This window comes from Lagopus muta, chromosome 10 (assembly GCF_023343835.1).
Source record: "Lagopus muta isolate bLagMut1 chromosome 10, bLagMut1 primary, whole genome shotgun sequence".
In the NCBI taxonomy this organism is placed as follows: Eukaryota; Metazoa; Chordata; class Aves; order Galliformes; family Phasianidae; genus Lagopus; species Lagopus muta.
The window spans coordinates 2,451,290-2,470,729 of NC_064442.1; the positions used below are offsets into that span (position 1 = coordinate 2,451,290).

Genomic DNA, 19,440 nt, shown 5'->3' on the forward strand with positions numbered 1-19,440 from the left:
GAGTCATGCTCTCGAAGAGATGGCTGCCTGTCCCCAGTCCTGTGTCCTGCCACTGCCACCCTTGCCATCACCTACGCACAGGAGCAAAAGCATCCAAAATCAGGCTTCTGGGGGAAAGAAGCACTACAAAACACACTGTGGTGGGTTGGTTTTTTTTGTTGTTTGTTTCTTTTGTGTTTTTTTTCCCTTAGAATTATTGATTCTGACAAGAAATCCTTGGGGCTGGTCAGACTCTGGAGATGTTTACCACACTGGTAGTGTCCCTGGAGCTGCTATGAGCCTGTAGTGGCTGTGAGTGATAGAGAAATGCTCGCATGGTGGCAGCCAGGGAGACGGCTGGGGAGCAGGAAGCAGGAGCAGAGTTTGTGCAAAAGGTCAGCAACGGTGCAGGAATTCAGATGTTCCTGAGGGGCCAACAGGGCCAGTTCAGCCCAGAGCAAATTCTTCCCCACTGAAAGCAACTTCTTACAGATCAGTTCTACTCTAAATGAGCAAACCTTTAATGTGGAGCAGATGCAGTGACGTCTCCTTTCCATGCTAACCGGCTCCACCGCATCAGAGCACACCATACAGGGAGCTGTCTCCATCCATTGCCTGTCTTTACAATGTGTTCTCATCAGTTTCTGACCCAGGCAGGATTAGTAACCTGTTTTGGTGCAAAGAATTAGACTTAAGATCTAATTCTGTTGTTTTTTTCCTGTTGTCTGCCCCCTCTGCCCTCAGACAAACACACAAAAGACTGAGCAGTCACTGAAGAGATGACTTCACTAAGTTGTGAAGAAGTTGTGGTTGCAGAGAGGGGCAGAGTATTGGGCAGCACCAGTGGAAGGACTGGTAGCACTGGAACAGTCTGCCCAGGGAGGTGGTGGAGTCTCCTTCTCTGGAGATGTTCAAGACTGCCTGGATGCCTACCTGTGCGACCTACTGTAGGGAACCTGCTTTGGCAGGGGGGTTGGACTCGGTGATCTCTGGAGGTCCCTTCCAACCCCTACCATTCTGTGATTCTGTGTTAGCAAGGTACTGTTCTGGCATTAGGGCTGAGAGCTGGGCAGCGTTGTTACCTCATTTCATGACATAAGCTGGGACGTTATCTTCAGGCTGCTGTAGGATTTGGGCACCTCATCCCCTGCTGAGTCCTTCCTCGCTGGGTTGTTCATCGAATACAAGAGCACCTTCAAAGGCAGTATGGCTGTATGACTCACCCAGCTAAGTCACATCATGGTGACTTAGAACAAGGAGCGCTGGGCTGGGACAAGCCAAGCTGCTTCTTTGTCATGCCTGTCCTCTGTGCCTCCCCAGATTTGGGATCTCTTCCCAGCTGCCACCCTGCAACCCCACTGCCCCGCTCTCTGCAGATGCATTTCCAGGCACTGACAACCAACTCAGTGGGCAGTTTGGGTTTCCAAGATAGCCTGAGAATGAAACCCACAACAGAGCAGTCTGAAGCTGCTCCATCTCAACAGCACCTTTTCTCTTTGCAGCCCAGTTTAACGCCAGGTTTGTTGTTATCATCCCTGTAGGCGGGTAAGAGGCAGCTCCCAGGTGCGGGCACAGCTGAGGCACTCACTGGGAAGCACTGCAGCCGTGGGGCTGAGAGCTTTGAGCTCACCGTGTGCTGCAGGCCTGGGCACCATTTCCAACACAGGGACTGAGCACCGACGGGCGCAGCGAGGGGCCAGGCCTGAGGCAGCCACGATGAGAACACCCCCTACATCCCCTAAGCCCTATGGTTTACTCTGTGGTAGCAACGGTAACGAGAAGACGGTTGGACTAGATGATCAGACAGGTCGTTTTCAACCTTGTGATTCTACTGATCGCATGGGCTGCCCCAGCCAACCGCCACCTGTGGGGGAACAGCGGCGAGGGGAGAGCAGTCAGGAGACCAGGGAGGGGAAGACGGTGAGAGGACATCATGAGGGAATGCCGCTCAGAGGAAAGCCGTGAGGCAGCTGCGGCGAAGAGACCGAGCAGTAGCGAAGGGAGACCGGAGAGGACAGATGCCTCGGCGGTGATCCACGGGGCAGCTCGGGCGAAGAAGACCCTCACAGGAGAACGGCGGTGGGAGACCCCCGAGGCGGCTCTGCTGAGGGAACACCGGCAAAGCACAGCCCCGAGGGACGGCGCGGCGCCCACGCGATAGGCGCGCGGCCCCTGACGGAGCGCAGCGCGGCGCGGCGGGCGGACACGCAAGATGGCGCAAGTCGCTGCCCGCCCCCGCCGGCCCCGCTCCCTCAGCACCGCCCCCCGCCCGCCCGGCGCGGCGGCGTGCTCGCTCGGAGGGGAGCTGCGCTGAAATCCGCTTTTTGCTTTCTTCACCCCCGTTTTCGGTTGTTTGGTGTTCTTTTTTTTTTTTTTTTAGTTTTTCTTTCTCTCTTTCTTCTCTCCACTGGAGGGTGGCTCTCGTCTCTCTCCTCTCCCTCCTGGGCCGCTCCCTCTCGGTGGGGCGCGGGGAGCCGAGCCGTCCGCCCGGGATGCCATGGCCCCGCGGGGCTCCGCGCTGCCCGCCCGCCTGCTGGGGCTGCTGCTGCTCTGCTGCGGAGGTAAGGGCGTGGGGAGCGGCGGGACCTGCAGCCGTCGCCGCTTTCTGTCCGTCGGTCGGTTCCTCACCCCCCTTCATTGAATGGGCTCAGCCCCCGCTCCGCGCTCCGTTCTGGGACCCCCCGCCTCTCCCGGTCCCTTCCCCGCCTGCGGCCACCGCCGCTCCGTCGGGCTCCCGTTGGGCTGAGCGGGGCCCGGAGCCGCCCGCGGTACCGTCCGTACGTGGGATGGAAGGACGGGGCCGTGGGGCTGAGATTTCGGGGCTGCCGGACGGAGCGGCCCCCGACCCGCTGGGGGCCCGGCCACATTGAGCGCTGCGCCCGGCCGAAGCCGCGGCTGCAGGCATGAGACCGAGGTGTGCTTCGGCGGCTGTAAGAGCGGCACGCGCCGATCTGAACCCCGCGGTGCCGTGCCCGTGCTTCCCCGGCTCGGCGTGCAGCCCGTGCACCGTGCAGAGCTGCCTGCACGCAGCGCACGGGACGCTTCCCGCTGACACGACGCGGGGCTCGCGCTGTGCCGCGCTGCTGCGGAGCGGTGCTGCCGCGCGGTGCTTGCCGTGCCTCCCGTGCCCTCCTTCTGCTCAGCAGCCGCGTAAAGCAATGCGGAAACTGCTTGAGACAGCCCGGTGCGGGCAGAGGGAGCGGAGGGTGCGGGAGATTGGCTTGCGATGCGGGGCGTCCTGAGATGGGCTGCGGGCTGTTCCCGGCGCAGACTTCGCCACGTGGTTCGCAGCGGTTTGTGCTGGGAAACGGGAGCAACCTGCGGGGGATGCGAGGGGATGTGAAGGCATGGGTCCTGCCGCACTGCTGGGGTTGGCTGCCAATGTACCTCTTTTTTAAGGGGTTGAGAAAAGGAGAGAATCGTTGAAAGCAACACCTTACTGAGCTGGGTTTGCCCGGTTCTTTGCCTGCCGCTGTCTCCTTGTCCCGTGTTGCGTTCTGTTGCGGTTCGGTCGGGCAGCCCCTGGGCTGCGCGCTGTCCGGTTGTAAAGGACCAACACGGACGCTTGGCTCTGCGTGAGAAGTTTTGCAGCGCTGAGTTTTCCCCCCACCCTCGCTGTGTTTAGCAGTGAGGTACGGCTGCGTCCCGAACAGCCTCCTGCGGCCGGGGCAGAAGGGACGGATGGGGACGATGAGCGCAGGTGCTGGCCGGTGTGCTTCGCCCTTCCCGCCCGCTTGGCTGCCGTTCGCGCGGCTCAAACGCAGCGCGTTGGATGCGCTCAGCACTGGGACTCTTTTTGCTTCTTCTTTTTTTCTTTCTTTTCTCCCCCTTAATTTCCTGGAGCTCTTTGTTTTGGTTGGTGGGCAGCTTTTTTCTTTCTTGCTGAGCCCAGCATTCAGAGGCAGGCATAGGATACTAGGGCTGTGCTCAGTAGCAGCCTCGGAATTAAGCATCGTCATTTATATTTAAGTAGGCTTAACTTCTGAATTATTGAAGCCGTAAGCTTTCACTAAGTCCTGCTCTGCGTGGCTTTGTGTTTTTGGTTTTTGATGTGAGAAAGGACTTCCTTCTGCTAAATTGGTGTAACACAATACACAATTTTTTCTCAATATATCTAAGAGGGTATCTGGTATCATTTCCTCAGTACCACTCAAAGACAGTGGATGAAATTCGAGCCCGCGTTTGAGTTTTGTTTCTCTTGAGGGGTACAACAGGAGAAGCTCTGGGCACAGGGCTGCTGCTTTCCCCAGAGCAGGGCGGTCTGGGGGACTGTGTGTGTCACTGGGACCGGTGCTGCGTTTGGGACCAGTGTAGGTAGGGCTTGTGTCTGCTGGTGCCACCCATACTGAGCTTCCTTTGGGGGATTTGAGAGCCAGCTGAAGGATGGGGCTGCAGGGCAGGTTGGTGCCCCCACTCCACCCTGCCACCCCCAGCACAGGGAGCTGGAAATGCTGCACTGATCGGGTGGCTCTTTGCCTTGTTACTTGTCATGCACATTGCGAGCTCCTGCTCTCGTTAGGAGTGGATGGTGGCAGAGTATCCGAAGTTGCAGCCTGGGTCCCTGCCTCTTTGCTCGATCCCAGTTTTGGCTGCTGCACCCCTGTGCAGGCAGTGCAGAGCAGCCCAGCAGAGAGCTGCAACACCTTTCCCCCGACGTGTGTGTACATGAGAAAGCCTCCTACTTCCTTTCCCTCTGCTTGAGCTTTTCTCCCTGTGATTTCTTGCTCTGCAGAACCCCATTTCACAGCACACACAGTGCTGAGCATTGACCCCCTGCAGCCCAAACCTGGGGCTCACAGCCCCATCTCCTCCCATCCCACTTTCCAACAGGAACACTTTTGTGTGTAACGCTGGGGCAGCAAAGCCGTGCGGGGACCTTGTGCTGGTTCTGATGGCAGTGTGACGTGGGGCAGTGGCTATCACACAAAGCTGCTGCCAGTGTTGATGTGGCCCCAAAGCCACGCACTGCCCCAGCGGTTCCATTCCATAGCCAGCAGGAGATGCTTCTCCTGTGTCCCCTTCCCCCACCATCATTTCCTCGTGCTTTGCGCTCCTGGGCTTCTGACCCTGGATATTGTCCTTTTATTTGATCTAACAGAACAATGCCAGAGCCCCCCTGTGCAGATGAAGAATTCCCACTGAAATCAGCTGAATAGTGCTGGGCAGGAACACAAACGGTCTGCTCAAAATTACTTTGAAATCACAAACTTATTTGAACTTTACTGGAGCTTTTAGTTTTACAGAGTTTAGAAACTAATAAATTATGGAGCGGGGCTCATGAAAACCTACCCGAGCTTGGTTTATCCAAAAGAATATGCAACATTTTGGTTTTGCAAGAAAATAAAAATAATTGTTTGCACGTGTTCAGGAGCCATTGGCAAGCACATAAAACCAATGGTTTAAGGAGGCAAACATGTCAATAATCGCACTTTAAGAGAAGAGGGAGGCACGTTGGCAAAGTGCACAGCATGCTGCTCTGCCTTGCTTCTGCATCAAGAGGAGCCCGCTCACTTATCAGCCAGTGTGCTCCTGTGCTGGTAACTTAAAGCCAGAGTGGAGGATTTGCTGCCTTTCTGGCTTTTTGCACGTGGGGGATGTTTCTGTATGAGGAGCTTTGCTGCTGGAACCTGAGAGTGCACAAAACAGGAGAGAAGTGGTTGGGTTTCACTCTGCTTTTGGACCTAAGGGAGTACTGCGATGCTCAGCTGTGCATTGAGATGGCTGAGGTGGTGTTTCCCTCCATCCCAAATTTCAGAGCTGTGGGGTGGGAGGTGATGGAGCAGAGGGGGAGGGAAGCGAAAGGAGGGAGTTGGGAATGGGGTGCTTCCTGAGAATGCGCTGTGGTGAAGGCTTTCATAGTGTTTAACACGTGCAGAAAGCTCTGTGCCTCCAGAAGGACCTTGCCTCTCCCTGTGCATTGCGTGCTCCTGCCCACCAGCACTGCACACAAATTTCAGGGCGATGCGATGGGACCCGGTGATGTCGGGGTGCCTGTGGCCATGCCGAGCCCAGCTCCGCATTCATCCTTTCTCTCCCTGGTCATTCTGTGTTTGTATGAGAGGTGAGATCAGGTTGGGGCTGCTGACCACGTGGGGAACGGATAACAGCATGGGGCTGCTGTGTGCTCGGGGTTCCTTCCTGTGGGTAGAGCTGTTAGCATGAAAAGGGTCTTTGCCCTTTCCAGCTCCACTGCCAGGCTGTGCCCTTTCTTTAGGGCTCATGGAGCGTGTCCTGGAAGGGCCCTTTGTGCTGGGAATGCTTCCTGCCTCCACTCTGTGCTTAACAAGCAGCCTCCTGGGATTGGCCCGATCTGGTCTCAAACATCTGAAAATTATTTGGAGCCGTTTCTGTGCCTCTCTGAGTGGGGTTTGCCTTCCCTGGATGAAACCCAGGGCGGAGCTGCTGGCTGCGTGGCTGAACTTGGCATCAGGTAGCCAAGATCTCCTGTTATCCCCACAGAGCCTCCTGCAGTCCCATAGCAAGTGGGTACCTGACGGAGAAATCGCTTTGCGTAGCCTCTGTCCAAAAGGAAAGGGAATGAAAAATTCTGAGCTAGTAAACTTTACTGCCAGCAAGACGTGGGGCATGCTGCAGCCTATTCTCCTCTTCTTTGCATGTAAATTTTTTCTGGATGCCCTAAAGAGCCAATTTGCACTTTACTGCAGTGTAGTGCTTTTCTCGTTAGTGTCTGGGTCAGCCTGGAGGAGATTTAAGGGGCACCAGCTGGGTTTTTAGGTTGCCAATTTCATCAGCTGAAACCTGTTTTAATCTGCAGGAGAACGCCTTTCAGCTGTGGAGAGCTGCTCCCTCCACCTTTTTGCATTTGCAGGAGTGCTTAAAAATAAAAGCACCAACAGTAAGCAGGAGCTGTATTTTGTTGGGCCATCCCAACCTGCCCTGCTCCCATGTGCTTTGTCCTAACACCAACCCACAGCCCCACATCTCTGCTCGTGAGTGGGGATGCTTTCTTTTGGCTGTATTGAAGCAGGACCAGAGCATAACCTTGGTGATGGCTGCTGGTGGGGCGCTGCTGATTTATGCTGCGTTGCATTGGGAACAAACACAGTAAATCAGGGGAGGGCACACGAGAGCTTTCTGCTCACACAAGGATGTGCTGCTGGGACAGGGCTGGGTGCAGGGCAGGTCGGTGCACCGGGGCGAATTGTAGGGTCGTGGAGTGGATGTGTTGGAAGGGACCTTAAAGATCGCCCAGTCCCACTGCAGTGGGCTGATTGCCCTCACCACGTTGGGTTGCCCAGGCCCCATCCGTGACCATGGGCAATGCAGGGATCCTGCCCCAGGATGTTGGGAGCTGAGCCTTTGGGATTGGCATTCCTGATAGGAATAGGAGGAATTTTTCACACAGGGGTGGTGAGGCACTGAACAGGTTGCCCAGGGAGGCTGTGGATGCCCTGTCCTGGAGGCATTCAAGGCCAGGCTGGATGTGGCTCTGGGCAGCCTGGTCTGCTGGTTGGCAGCCCTGCACATAGCAGGGGGTTGGAAGTGGATGAGCATTGTGGTCCTTTGCAACCCAGGCCATTCTATCACTCTATTCTATGGGATTGGCTTTCTTGGTGGGATGCTGTACCTTTCCAAAGAACAGGACAGAAAGCCAACGCCACGTTTCCCAAATGGAAAAGGACAATACTCAGATATGAGCGAGTCCTTTTGAAGCCTTGAGCATGAATCACAGTGTCAAGTGAAAAATAATTAAACTTTTTTTTTTTTTTAAATATACTTCAAAGTGTCTTTTAAGCTTCCCATTAATTCCAAGTTCTTTCTCTCAGCACTAAATAAATCTCTTGGTTCAAAAGCACAAGTGCTAATTGGTTTCTCTGAGTATGCCTGTCTGCTTGATCAATAGGGGAAGTAGTTTTTGTTAAATATTTGCACATATCGTCTCATATTGTGTAGCTCAGGGAGATGGTAAATGTTTCTCAAAGGCAGACTTGTAGGGTGAGGGTTCCAATAATTTTCTCGTGGCCTTTATGTCAGAGCTGATAAGGCTTCCTCCCTTCATCCTTCTGTAGGAGAGAAGGAGGTTGCCCAGCAAAGGGCTGGGGCTCTGATGGGTGATCTCCTCACCTCCAGCCCCGTGCCTGCTTGCAGGAGAGGCACTGCAGAGCATAATGCTGCAGGGCTGGGGCCTGGGATGCCGTGTGGGATGGGCAGGTTTGGTACTCAGCCCGTGGCTGGGGCTTTTAGACTCTATAGGGAACACATATGACCTCAGTGATTTCTTCTCTCACAATTAGTTGCACTTTTGCTGTTTCCATGCATGTTCAGAGCATCATTTGCTTCCTTTCCATCATTTCTGTGCCTCGCTGCTGCCTGGTCAGATATTGCTGCTAATGGAGCTGCTGCCCCTTGTCCCCAGTACCTCATCCTGCTGCCTTCACCTCTTATCCCAGGTCTGGGGTCTGATTTGAGGACTTGTGTCCCACAGTGCCCATTTGGAAGGCCAGATCTCAGCTTCATCTGTTCAGAGCCCAGTTCTTGAAACCCATGCTATTTGTGACTAATCCCACTGAGTGGAAATTCCCACTGTGGTTACAGCCAAGTGGATGCAGGGAAATATTTCCAAGAGGACAAAACGTGTAAGGTGCCCAGGTCCTACTGTGTCTTGTGCCCTGCTTTCTTCAGAGCAGCTGTGCAGCAGCCCATGGGCCCTAGGCTGGGCAGTTTGTGGGCTGGTTTCTCGTGCTTGTTCCTCATGCTGTGCAGCACTGGATGGGGCAGCGTCCCAGAGCTTATATGGGGTGTTGGGGTGAAGGACGGAGCTTGGCTTTTCCCTTAATCCCATATTAGCACTTGTTATCTGTCTGATGTAAGGAGGGGCTGGGCTTCCCTCTCCTCATGCATCCCATCAGCTGGTTGCCTTGCCCTGAAGCTCAGGAAAGTGGCAGTGGGATTTCTTCAAGGACAGAAAAGCATCCCAGGAGCCAGAATTTGGGGCGCTTCTGGTGCTGTCAGGCATCTGTAGGGAACAAAGCAGTCGATGTCCTGTGTCACCCCTGGAGGCACAGTCCCAAGGAGACCCCAGGAGCAGCCAGCAGCCGTCCCTGCCCCACTTTGTGTCCCACCAGTCCTAATTGTGAGTGCCCTCACTGCTGCTGCTCGAGCAGCCCGTGGTTTGGATGCAGACCGAATGTTTATGGAGGTAAACATGATTATCTCCAATCACACGCCTTAATGATGGTTATTATAATGACAGCTATTGTGGGAAGGGCATGTAATTATGTTGATTCTTCCTTACTTCCTTTATTGTACGTATAATAATAAGCTGTTTTATCTGAGAATACAGGGGAGCTGGGGGAAGATGGGGCATTTAATTCATTAGGATTTGTGTTGGTTGTTTTCTTTCAGTTGTCTTTTAGGTTAAATCCTAAATTCCTGGTCAGTCTGTAGAGAGCCAGAAGCTCAGAGGGGAGGCAGGAGGGGGTCCCTATCCTGCATAACATGGAGTGGGGCCCCAGCATGGTTGGTGCTGATGAGGCTCTGTCCACTTTGCAGAAAAATGCAGAGCATTCATCTCAATTCCTTAATTTTCATAAAGTAATTGATGGCTTTGTGCTGGCTGCAGTGTAACTTGCAGAGAGGACCCCAAGGCTATCTCGTAAAGAGAGCAGTCACGGCGAGCGATAGATCACTGAGATGGCTGGGGCTAGCCTGACGTTTTAAGACTTAATGGGTTAATAAAGTGTGTGCTTTAGGTGTCTGTCACTAAGTAGAGTTTGTCCATTCCCTGCACACACTCATACCTTGACAGCAGTACCTTTGACCTGCCTGCACTACCCCGGCCTTCTTTGTCTGCTCCGTCCATCTGCCTTGGCTCAGGTTGCACTCAATGTTTATCCCCCGTAATCCAATTTAAGTTGCTGTAGAAAGCAATGGGGATTTGCAGAAAGAAAGAAAAAAATCTCGCTGGGTTTGCAGAGCAAAAAAAAAGGCAGGCATTTTTTCTTTTTTTCTTTTTTTTTTTCTCCCTTCTTTTAGGATAGCTCTCTCCTACTCCTCCCATGCATTAACGATCTGCTCTCCACCCAGTTGGACCTTTCTCGTGGTGGGATCCTGGCCGTGCTGGGGTCTGCCAGAGGCAGGCATCCCAAAGACCATTTTATGGCTTTTGTCTGCTGGGAGATGTTGGCCACATGCATCGCAGTCCTCCAGGAAGCCGTGGCATTGGGCCCCAGGAGCCCAGGAGAAGGGGGAAGCTGGGTGTCAGAGCAGAGCTGTGGGAGCTGCACCAAAAGTACGGCCAGAATGGTTTTCCCTGTGCTTGGAAATACCAGTTTTCTTGCTCTTCTGGAATTTCTTCATTGCTCTTCCCTTAAAAAAAATTAAAAAAATTGCCTCCATCACTGTGTTTACACCCTTCAAATATTTATATGACTCCTGTTTCTTGGTCTTTCATGTCAGTGTGTGTTTTGGGCTAACCTTTAAACAACAGCTCTATTTCCGTCGCCTTCTGTAGTGCCTAATCATAGTTGTATGGCAAATTACACCCTAAAAAGGGGTGCTGGACCAAATGAAGCATAACAGGCCAAAGACATAGAGTTTAAACGTTCAGTTGGCAAAAGAAGTAAAGGAGTGTGTATCTGTGCGATGGGAAGGGGGGGTTTGCCTGTTGTCAGGACAAATTCTGCAGTAACTTATCTCAGCCTTGGAGGGCTGCGTCTGTGGATGTGCCTTTGGAAACCGAACCTGGGACTTTGAGGGCAAAGCCTTTGGATGCAAAGCATGCCCAAAGGTTGCTTATTTTTCTGGATTTTAATGGCCTGTTAGCTGCCTTAGTGTTGACTGTCGCTTCATCTTGTTGCTGATGTGTTGCCCTTCTCTCTCCTCGCTTTTCAGATTTCGGTCACTCCTCTGAGCTGGCGTTCGTTGTGGAGCCCAGCGATGACATAGCGGTGCAGGAGCAGCCCCTGATCCTCTACTGCCAGGTGGAAGGCATCCAGCCCATCACCATCACGTGGCGCAAGAACGGCGCCCTGATCGTGGACAGCGAGAACGCCTTCATGTTGGCCAACGGCTCGCTGTACGTCTCCCGCTTCCAGAGGGTGAGGGGAGACGGCTCCTCCGATGAGGGCGAGTACGACTGCATGGCACAGAACCATTATGGGCTGGTGGTGAGCCGGAAGGCGAAGATCCAGGCAGCGAGTAAGTAGAGGCTTTGCCCTGCCTGCGCCTCGTGCTGTGGTTCTGCTGTGGGCTCTGGTTTTGCTGGGAAGCGTGGTGTGATGGTGATAGGACAAGGGGAAATGATTTTAAACTGAAAGAACAGAGATTTAGGCTAGGTGTCAGGTGGAAGTTCTTTACTCAGAGGGTGGTGAGGCCCTGGCACTGCTGCCCGGAGAGCTGTGTGTGCCCCATCCCTGGAGGTGCTCAAGGCAGGGGTGAATGGGGCCCTGAGCTGGTGGGGGCAGCCAGCCCACGGCAGGGAGATTGAAACCAGGGTCAGCTTTGCAGCTTGATGGACTCTGCTTGGCAGGCAGTACTTCCCAAACCAGAGACGAAGACCTTCAGAAGGTCATGGTTTCTCTCATTTTGTTATTTAAGACAGGCAGTGTGGAGGCAGCAAGGTCTTATTTACTATCAAGCGTGGCAGTGCCTTTGGGGGCAAGGCTAACAACACCAGACAGATAGTCTGGTGGGTGAGCCTGGAGGAGGAGAGAGATGAAAATGTCAGCGAGGGAATGAAATTTAAAGGTGGGGGAGGAAGAATTACAGGGCTGGCTGCAACTCCAGCCCATTGCATCTGGAAATGCTGCAGTGGCTGTGCTCCTCTTGGGGTGTCTGCTGTTGGACTGGATGATCCAGCAGGTAGTTTCCAACCTTGTGATTCTGGTGACTTTCCTCCTTTGCTAGCTCTGGTTGTGGATCTGTCCTGAGACTGAAGCAGAGCTCAGGAGCTGTTCACTGTGGCTTCTGTCCTTGTGTAGATGGCTTTGCTCTCAGACTGCTGCTTATCCTTTTTGCTTGTAATGAGAAGTTGCTGCTAAGTATAATTTCTGTAAAGCTGGGAACATGGGCATCCGATAAGATCCTGAGACCTGGCCAAATGCTGATCTGTTAGATTAAGTGTTATTGAACTGTCTTCCAGCTTGTTTGGAAGGTGGCTACCGCTATTCTTAGTGTGCAATCCCCTTACTACTTCCATTGTATATGCAAGCTACCCCATGCTTTCTTGGTGCAAAGCAGAAAAGTCTATGGCAAAGTATGGGGCCAGACCCAGGGTCCCCTGATGGCAGTCCCCTGCCTGGGGGGCCCTTTGAAGCTCTGCGTCCCGCTCCCCGCTGCGCTGGGGTCCGCTGGCAGCCCACCAAGGGAACACTTCAGCCCTTGTGTATAACAATTCCCAAGTGCATGAAGTGGCCATCTGCAAACCTAGCTTTTCAGTAGTGTAAGAAATGACATTGTCCAGGAGCCAAGGGCTTTGGGTCCGTGCCAGATTAGCAGCTGGATCTAAAACTTGTCAGTCTTGCAGTGCTAAACCTCAGAGCGCTTTTGTGAATGGCTCTGGCATTTATGAGCTGGGAGCTGGCTGACGTGCAAGAACAGTGTCAGACTTCTCAGACCTGTAAACAGGAGACATGAGAGCCAGAGGAATTACCTTTGGGATAGCAGATCGTCAATAAACACTGTTATCTCGGCTGTGGCATCAATATGTATGTGATGTGCTGTGTGTCCCCGAATAGCATTTCCTTTTGTAGCCATCTTCGTGTGAATCAAAACAAAAAAGGGATCACGCTGAAGATGCTCAGAAGCCCATTCTGTCTTCAGGCTCTGAGTTGAGGCCAGCACAGAGTGGTAGGGCACCTGGCCTCGATGCCACAGCTTCTGCTGATAACAGGAGTGACTGGGGAAAACTGTGGGCAGGTGTAACCTGCTGCCCTACTCAGCTCCTGGTGTGATGGATGGCAGCGCAGGGCTCGCTTCTACCTCCTGAGAGCAGATCCCAGCTGACCCCTCCAGCCTTTGTATCTCAGGGTGGTTACCTGTGGGTAACAGCGATCTTCCATGCTCCAGATAATCAAATCAAACAAAGGGTTGTCAGCTGCATCTTAGGGGAGCACCGCATTGAAGCCATGGGTGCTGGCTGCCTGGAAGAAAAAAGCTGAGCAGCCCTGTGCAGAGCAAAGTAAACACTGCCAGCGAGTAAAACCTCATCCCAGCGCTGATCTCTTCTTCCCTCTGAGCCTGACATCTGAGCACAAAAGCAAAGGAGAAACAGAAACCTTTTGCAAACAGAAATCTTGAAAGTTGATCAAGGCCGTGCTACTGAGGAATAAAAGGGATCTGACAGAGCAGAGCCCCTCGAGAGCTCTGCTGCACTTTCTGCTGTCTTCAAAGGCACGCTGTTAGTCTCATATCACCGTTACAGACCCCGGCTTTGTATTATTGCTTGGAATATAATCTTCTTGGCTCGGAGGAATGTACATATTTGCATTCAGGAAATGTGGGTTGGATATCATATTTTTATGTTTCAAATGTACTCTGACAGTTGGCATGAAGCAAAGTTTAAGTGGAAGAATATGGGGCTCGCAGCCGTGGCGCGTGCGGCTCTGCTGGCGCTGGGAGGGCAGGTATCCCCTGACGAAGAGACCACAGCTTTGGCACAGGCTGTAAACCACCGAGGTGCTGCAGTTTGTAACTCTGCCACGGTGATAGGTGTGTGTAGAAGTGGGAAACGGGGCAGCCTGTGTTGTCAGTCCCATCCGCCCCGGATCTTATTACTCCCCTGCCTCAGTTTCCCCATGGAGCGAACACGTCTTAAAACCTTCCTCCTCCAAACGGGCTGATGAAATTGCCTGAAGTCTTTGGGAATTTCTGTATTTTGTCCCTAATAAGCAAAGATACGGAGTGGAGGGAAGCAGATCTTGTCTGTTCTGTGGGTTGGCAAGTTGTGTGTGAAGCACGTTGCTCATATTTTTGTGCTGTCACCTCCTTTTGAATGACTGTGCAAGCAGTGCACACGTGGCTGAGCCAGGCAGGAGCCTCGGCATTCCCACCCTCTGCCTGGCACACTGCTTGGAGTGCCCTCGGTTGGTGTCTCTGCTCCTGTTCAGAGCCTGGTGTGGAGGTTGAAGAGGTGGAATGCAGCGTGCTTTTATGATCTGATCAGCTTATTGAATACAGATCTTTTCCCTAATGACAGTTTCATGATTTCTCATGACTCGGTGCTGTTTTAATTAATATCAGTTTGATGTTTTCCTGAGGCAGCGGTGTCCAGGAGAGCCCGGCTGTGGGTGAAGACACCCCCTGAGCTCTGGACCCACTCCTTTGGAAGCTCCCTGACCCGCAGCCACCTGTGGCTCTCTTACAGCTCTGCCTATTGATTGCACTTTTCTTCTCACTGCTGCCCTTTGCTCAGCTCAGCCTTCCTCATGTTGTCTCGTGGCATTTCCAGCCCTTTTGCCAGTGCTGTAATTTGATGGAGCTGGCTCTGCATCATCATAAATCACAGGCCGGCCAGTGAAGTAAGACCCATTGATTATATCACTCAATAACAAGCAGTTACCACTAATTGGAAATCACCATCTAACTGGGTATTGGTTCAGGCTCTGCACGCATCCAGCCTGAGAGTAGCAATTTTCACTGTTTGATCTGGTGCTATTAAAAAAAGATTAGAAAAGAGAAAGTAAGTCAATCGTGCAACTTGGATCCGGAGACATTTCTTGAAGCTTGTTGAAACGGGCCCAGTGTGTGACAGCTTGGGTGTGAGAGCAGCTCTGGACAGACCTGGGCTGGCAGTGCCACACTCCTCCTCTGCCTTGCCATCGGGGACCACTCATCACCTATCTTAGCACCCTGCATCCCCTGTGCCCACAGGGCTCCCTTACCCCTTCCCTTCTGCATCTAGCCCTGTATCCCATTCCTCCATCCCCCTGGTCATTCTCAGCCTATCTTGGGGTCACCTGCTCTCCCCACAGACTGCCAGGCCGAGGGTCTGGAGGCCGTTTACAAAATATAAAGAGAGGGAGGTCTGCTGAATATGCATGCTCACGAGTTGTTTTCCCTGCTAAGCTGCTGCTGAGGGGAGGAGGTTGCGAGTTGTGGGGTTTTCCAAGCAGCCCACTTCTTCCCATGGGTTCAGCTCCTCTGCGCGGAATACATTCAGGGTTTAACCTGCAGCCCCTTTTCCAGGCTCTGGGGTGGTGGGAAGAGCTGCTGAGCCCAAATAATGGCAGCATTTATAAGAGTGTAGAGACAAGAAGGAAGTCTAAAAGGATTAGAGAGAGACAAAGGGGGCTGATTATTTTATGGGTCACAATACAAGGCATTAGAGCGAGATCACAAAGGGATGTAATTACAAAAGAAGGCCATACTGGGGGGATCAAACCAGGCTTAGAGTGGGAAATGTTTTTACACAGTTTTGTTCCACTCATTATGAAGTTAGCATTTAAAATTAAGGTTTATATAAGGTGGCACCAAATTTGTCACCAGCGTATTTCCTGGGCAGTGCCACTGTGGGATGCAGGCTGAGTCTGGGAAGTGAGACCTTAAACACATGGGTTTGCTATGGGATTTTCTGTGCCTTCCGTGTGAGCAGAGCCCTGCCTGTCACCTGTGCTTGCACCGTGCGAGGCTGTTCTCACTGCTGGGATGGGATGCTGTTGTGGTGGTCTGTTCTGGGGTGTGAGACACGTGCTGGTGGGAAAGAATGTGTCCTGGTGTCACATTGCTGCTTTGTAGATACAGTTGTGCTCCTCCCAGCAACTTCTGGCTGTTGTTCACTTGCAGTTTATCACAGTTTAACATCCACTGCTGCATACCAGGCTTCCTGCACTCACAAACACAGTTGTGTTTGCATTTATTGCTCTTTCTTATCGGGTGCTGAATATTGAGTTTGAGCAGAAGGGCTTCATGTTGATACCTGCTGTGCTTCTCTGGCTGGTCATAGAATCATAGAGTGGCCTGGGTTGAAAAGGACCACAATGATCATCCTGCTGTGTGCAGGGCTGCCAACCAGCAGACCAGGCTGCACAGAGCCACATCCAGCCTGGCCTTGATTGCCTCCAGGGATGGGGCATCCACAGCCTCCTTGGGCAGCCTGTTCCAGTGCTTTACCACCTCTGTGTGAAGAACTTCCTCCATCCTCCTGATGTCTGTGCTCTGCATGCTCACAGGTCTTGGTGAACCCAGCACAAATTCTGGGTGTGTAGCAGTGGTTCTCAGGGGGGAAAAATTCCCGACAGGAGCTACAGGAAAAGAGAAGGAAAAAATAAAATGGAGTGGAGCAAAAAGACTGAGAGGCTTCCAGGGGAGGGAGATGATGGTGAGTGGGCTCTTTCCCTTCAGCAGCTCTTCCTGCTGCCTCCAGGACACTCTGGCTCACATGATGCCGCCTCTTACATCTACACTGTGGCCCCACATGTGCTGCAAAGCAAACACACAGATTTAGGAGCCACTGGGGGGGAGCGGGGAGATTCGGCTGGCAATTCTTGTCGTTTTGGGGGATTAAAAGAGTTTATCACTTAACCACCCGCCACATTTCAGTGTCTGCATCTAAGAGCCAGAATCCATCCTGAGACTCGAGCACATTATAAGGCCATATTTCTCTCGGCTGCTCATTTCGTAGCAGTGTGATAGTTATTTAAATATCATCTCACACTTCTCCACAAGGCTTCTGACGTAGATGCGCCAACCTTCGCTCCAGCAATGTTATCTCTCATATAGTGGGTTTGCACTGCAGGCAGTAATGTCACTTAGTCATTTATAGAAAGCTCAGGGGAAATATATCAGAAGAATTTCATTAATGGTAGCACTGTTGAGTTATTTGTCTCAATTAACTCTCGGAGCACAGAAATTCTGCCAGCTCTGCAGTGTGGGGATGCTCCCCAGTTCTCTGCCTGGGGTGTTAGCATGGTGCCACAGGTATGGCTTTCATTCTCCTATCCTGAGAAAGGCCCAGCCCCCCAGCCAGCTGTGCCTCAGTTTCTCTGAACATGGGGTGATTTGCCCTTTGCAAATCCCTGTGCATGTCGGTGCTATTGCAAAGCGCACTGAGCACCTTGGGGACAAGCTGGGGACCCGCATTAGCTGGGGAATTGTTTCATCTGCGTCTTTGCTTCACTGCAAGCCTGCCAAGAGGCCAATGCAGTGCTGGTGCTCAGGTGAGAGAGGGGATTGTGTTCCTGCTGCCCTTCATTGGCAAGGCTGTGAGTAGGAATTAACTTTCCAGGGTGTTTGACCATAGCAGTCAGTGCTCTTAATCTGGTGGGTAACAGCAAGTATCTGCAAGGTAAAGGAATGTGCTGCTGCTTTTGCCTCGAAGCTCTGATGGTGCCTGTGACTTACAGTTACTGAAAGTGACCAAAATACAAATAAATAAAGAGACGTAGGAAGCAGTCGGTAGAGACATCTCAGGGCTGTGTAGTTCACCCTGATCCCGCCATGAGTTTGGGATTTGAGGACCCTGATTTGGGATGTTTGAGGTCATTGGGTGCAGAAGTGACATGAGCAAAGGCAGTCCCCCAGTGACCTCCATGCTTCCCCAGCGTGGTGTGAAGCTGGGAGGAACAAATCAGTGAGCAGACGGCAGTTGGGATGCTGGATCCTGTCTCTTCTGCTCCACTTTTGGCTTGACCCTCCATCACAGCCCTGTTGCTGGGAAGGGGATCTGCTCCCACTCCTCCTTGGCACAGCATATGGTTTTCAGAGAGGTTCTTGCTTTAAACCCAATTTTACAGTTGGGTTGACTGAGGCAAAAGGAGGTCAAACGATTCGCCTGAGGTCACTCAATAAGTGGCTCAGATTAAATCTCAACTCACAGCGCTGCCCGTTCCCAGCGCTGGCTGCGCCGGCTGGACCAGATGGCCTTCTGAATGCAGCGTCAAGATCCTCGTTTTTTTCTCTACCTCATTGTTCTCCATTGTGGGCTTCTGAATGCAGGACCTTGAAAGTGAGAGTCGTTTGGATTTGCTGAGTCTGTTTAACGATGTGGATTTGCGGGACAGGGTTTCAGCAGGCCGCTCCGCTACAGAGGTTGGAATTTTGCAGAGGTTTTCCTCTTAGCTCTGGATTCCTGATATTGAAAGTCTCTCTGCCCCTACCAGCTAAAGGAAGCTTTACCTCTCAGCTGCAGTCGTATTGCAGGGTCCCTCTCCATGTGATGACTGTGTCCTGGTTTTGCCTTGCTGTGCTGTCAGTGCTGCCTGAGCTTCTCCTTGGCTCAGCCCTGGGATGACACAAGGGCTCAGCACTGGGCTCTCCTGTCTGAATGATGCCATGTTCAGCTCTGGGAGCCTGCAGGCACTCGTGCCAGCTCTAGAAGCACAGGAGGAAGTGCTGACGCTCCCCTCGTGATCCCATGGGGTGTCCCACACATCACTCCTGACAGCAGCAGGGGCCAGGCTGCATCTGGAGCAGAGCAGTGATGTCGTGAGACGAGCTCCATCCCCACTCCTCGCACCGAGGAGATCCCTGAGAGAGCAGGCAGGCGAATCCTTGGGATGTCTCCAGGAGCGGAGATGTTCTCTGTGTACTGGCAGAATCCTCTCCTGTCCCTCCTCCCTGAGACCAGCACCTCTCGCATGCCTCTGTAAGTTGGCACCTCTTGAGCATGCCTTGATTAATGGTGGTTTTTTGTCAGTCCTGAGGCCCCCATTATGTCCCTTTGATGCTGCATTTCGCACTTACCACTGTCAGTGAGCTCAATGACTAATTTTCACAGGTCAGAGGAGAGGGACAATGGATCAGGCCACGTTTGGAAGAAACAAATGAAATTTAGCTGCAACTGAGAGCGCTAATTAAGAGTGAGGATCAATTTGGATGTACAAAAGAGAGAGTTTTAGGCTGCTGGTGTGTAAATGAGCGGCGGTGTTGCCCTAGCAGAAAAGACTCTGTGTGTGCATACTTGAGCTGCAGCATTGTGCTCTGCTGCATTTGATCAATACTTCTGTGCTCATTCATCAAGGGAAAACCAAGTGTTTTCCTGCCTGCTGTGCCCAGGAAGGGCAGGGGCAGCAATCCTGCCGCATCGAGTCATTGTGGATCACAACGAGATGGTTGTGGCGGGCAGCGGGATCTTTCTTGTGTTCCTTTGGCCACTCCCAAGTCTTCACATAAAAGGAAAGGTGAGAGTTGATGTGTTTTTTGGGGTAAGCTGTTTGCAGATGTCTAAGCTGTGCCATTTAAAGTCAGTTTGCAGATCCTTCTGGTAGTAGAAACGGATCCTGTTTGTGTTTGGATTTGCTTTGGGCATAAAGGTAGGAGCATTAACCAGAGCATCCTTCTGCCAGGAGAGTTCCCCAGGGCAGCTGGATTCCCATGAGGCAAAGACCAGATTTGTGCTACTCCCCAAGGATCAGGCAACAGCAGCAGTTCTATTTCCACTTGTTTCTTGGTGTGGTTGCCCATTGCTGTGTGTTTTCCCTGCAGCTCAGCATCTCCTGTGCTTGTCCTGCCACCGTCCCGTGCAGTGAAAACCTGTGGCTTGGCTCCTGCACGTTTTGGGAT

At 52.5% G+C, this 19,440-nt stretch overlaps 1 protein-coding gene across 1 annotated transcript in view; it reads left to right on the top strand.

Annotated features, from left to right (window-relative positions):
- The first annotated feature begins 2,295 nt into the window (after window positions 1–2,295).
- The window catches only part of IGDCC3 (immunoglobulin superfamily DCC subclass member 3), an 87,992-nt gene continuing 70,847 nt past the window's right edge, over window positions 2,296–19,440 (top strand). The window contains exons 1-2 of the mRNA XM_048955944.1: window positions 2,296–2,540; window positions 10,834–11,139. Of these exons, the coding sequence (XP_048811901.1) occupies window positions 2,477–2,540; window positions 10,834–11,139 (370 nt within the window). The 5' untranslated portion in view covers window positions 2,296–2,476. The remainder of the gene's footprint in view (window positions 2,541–10,833; window positions 11,140–19,440) is intronic.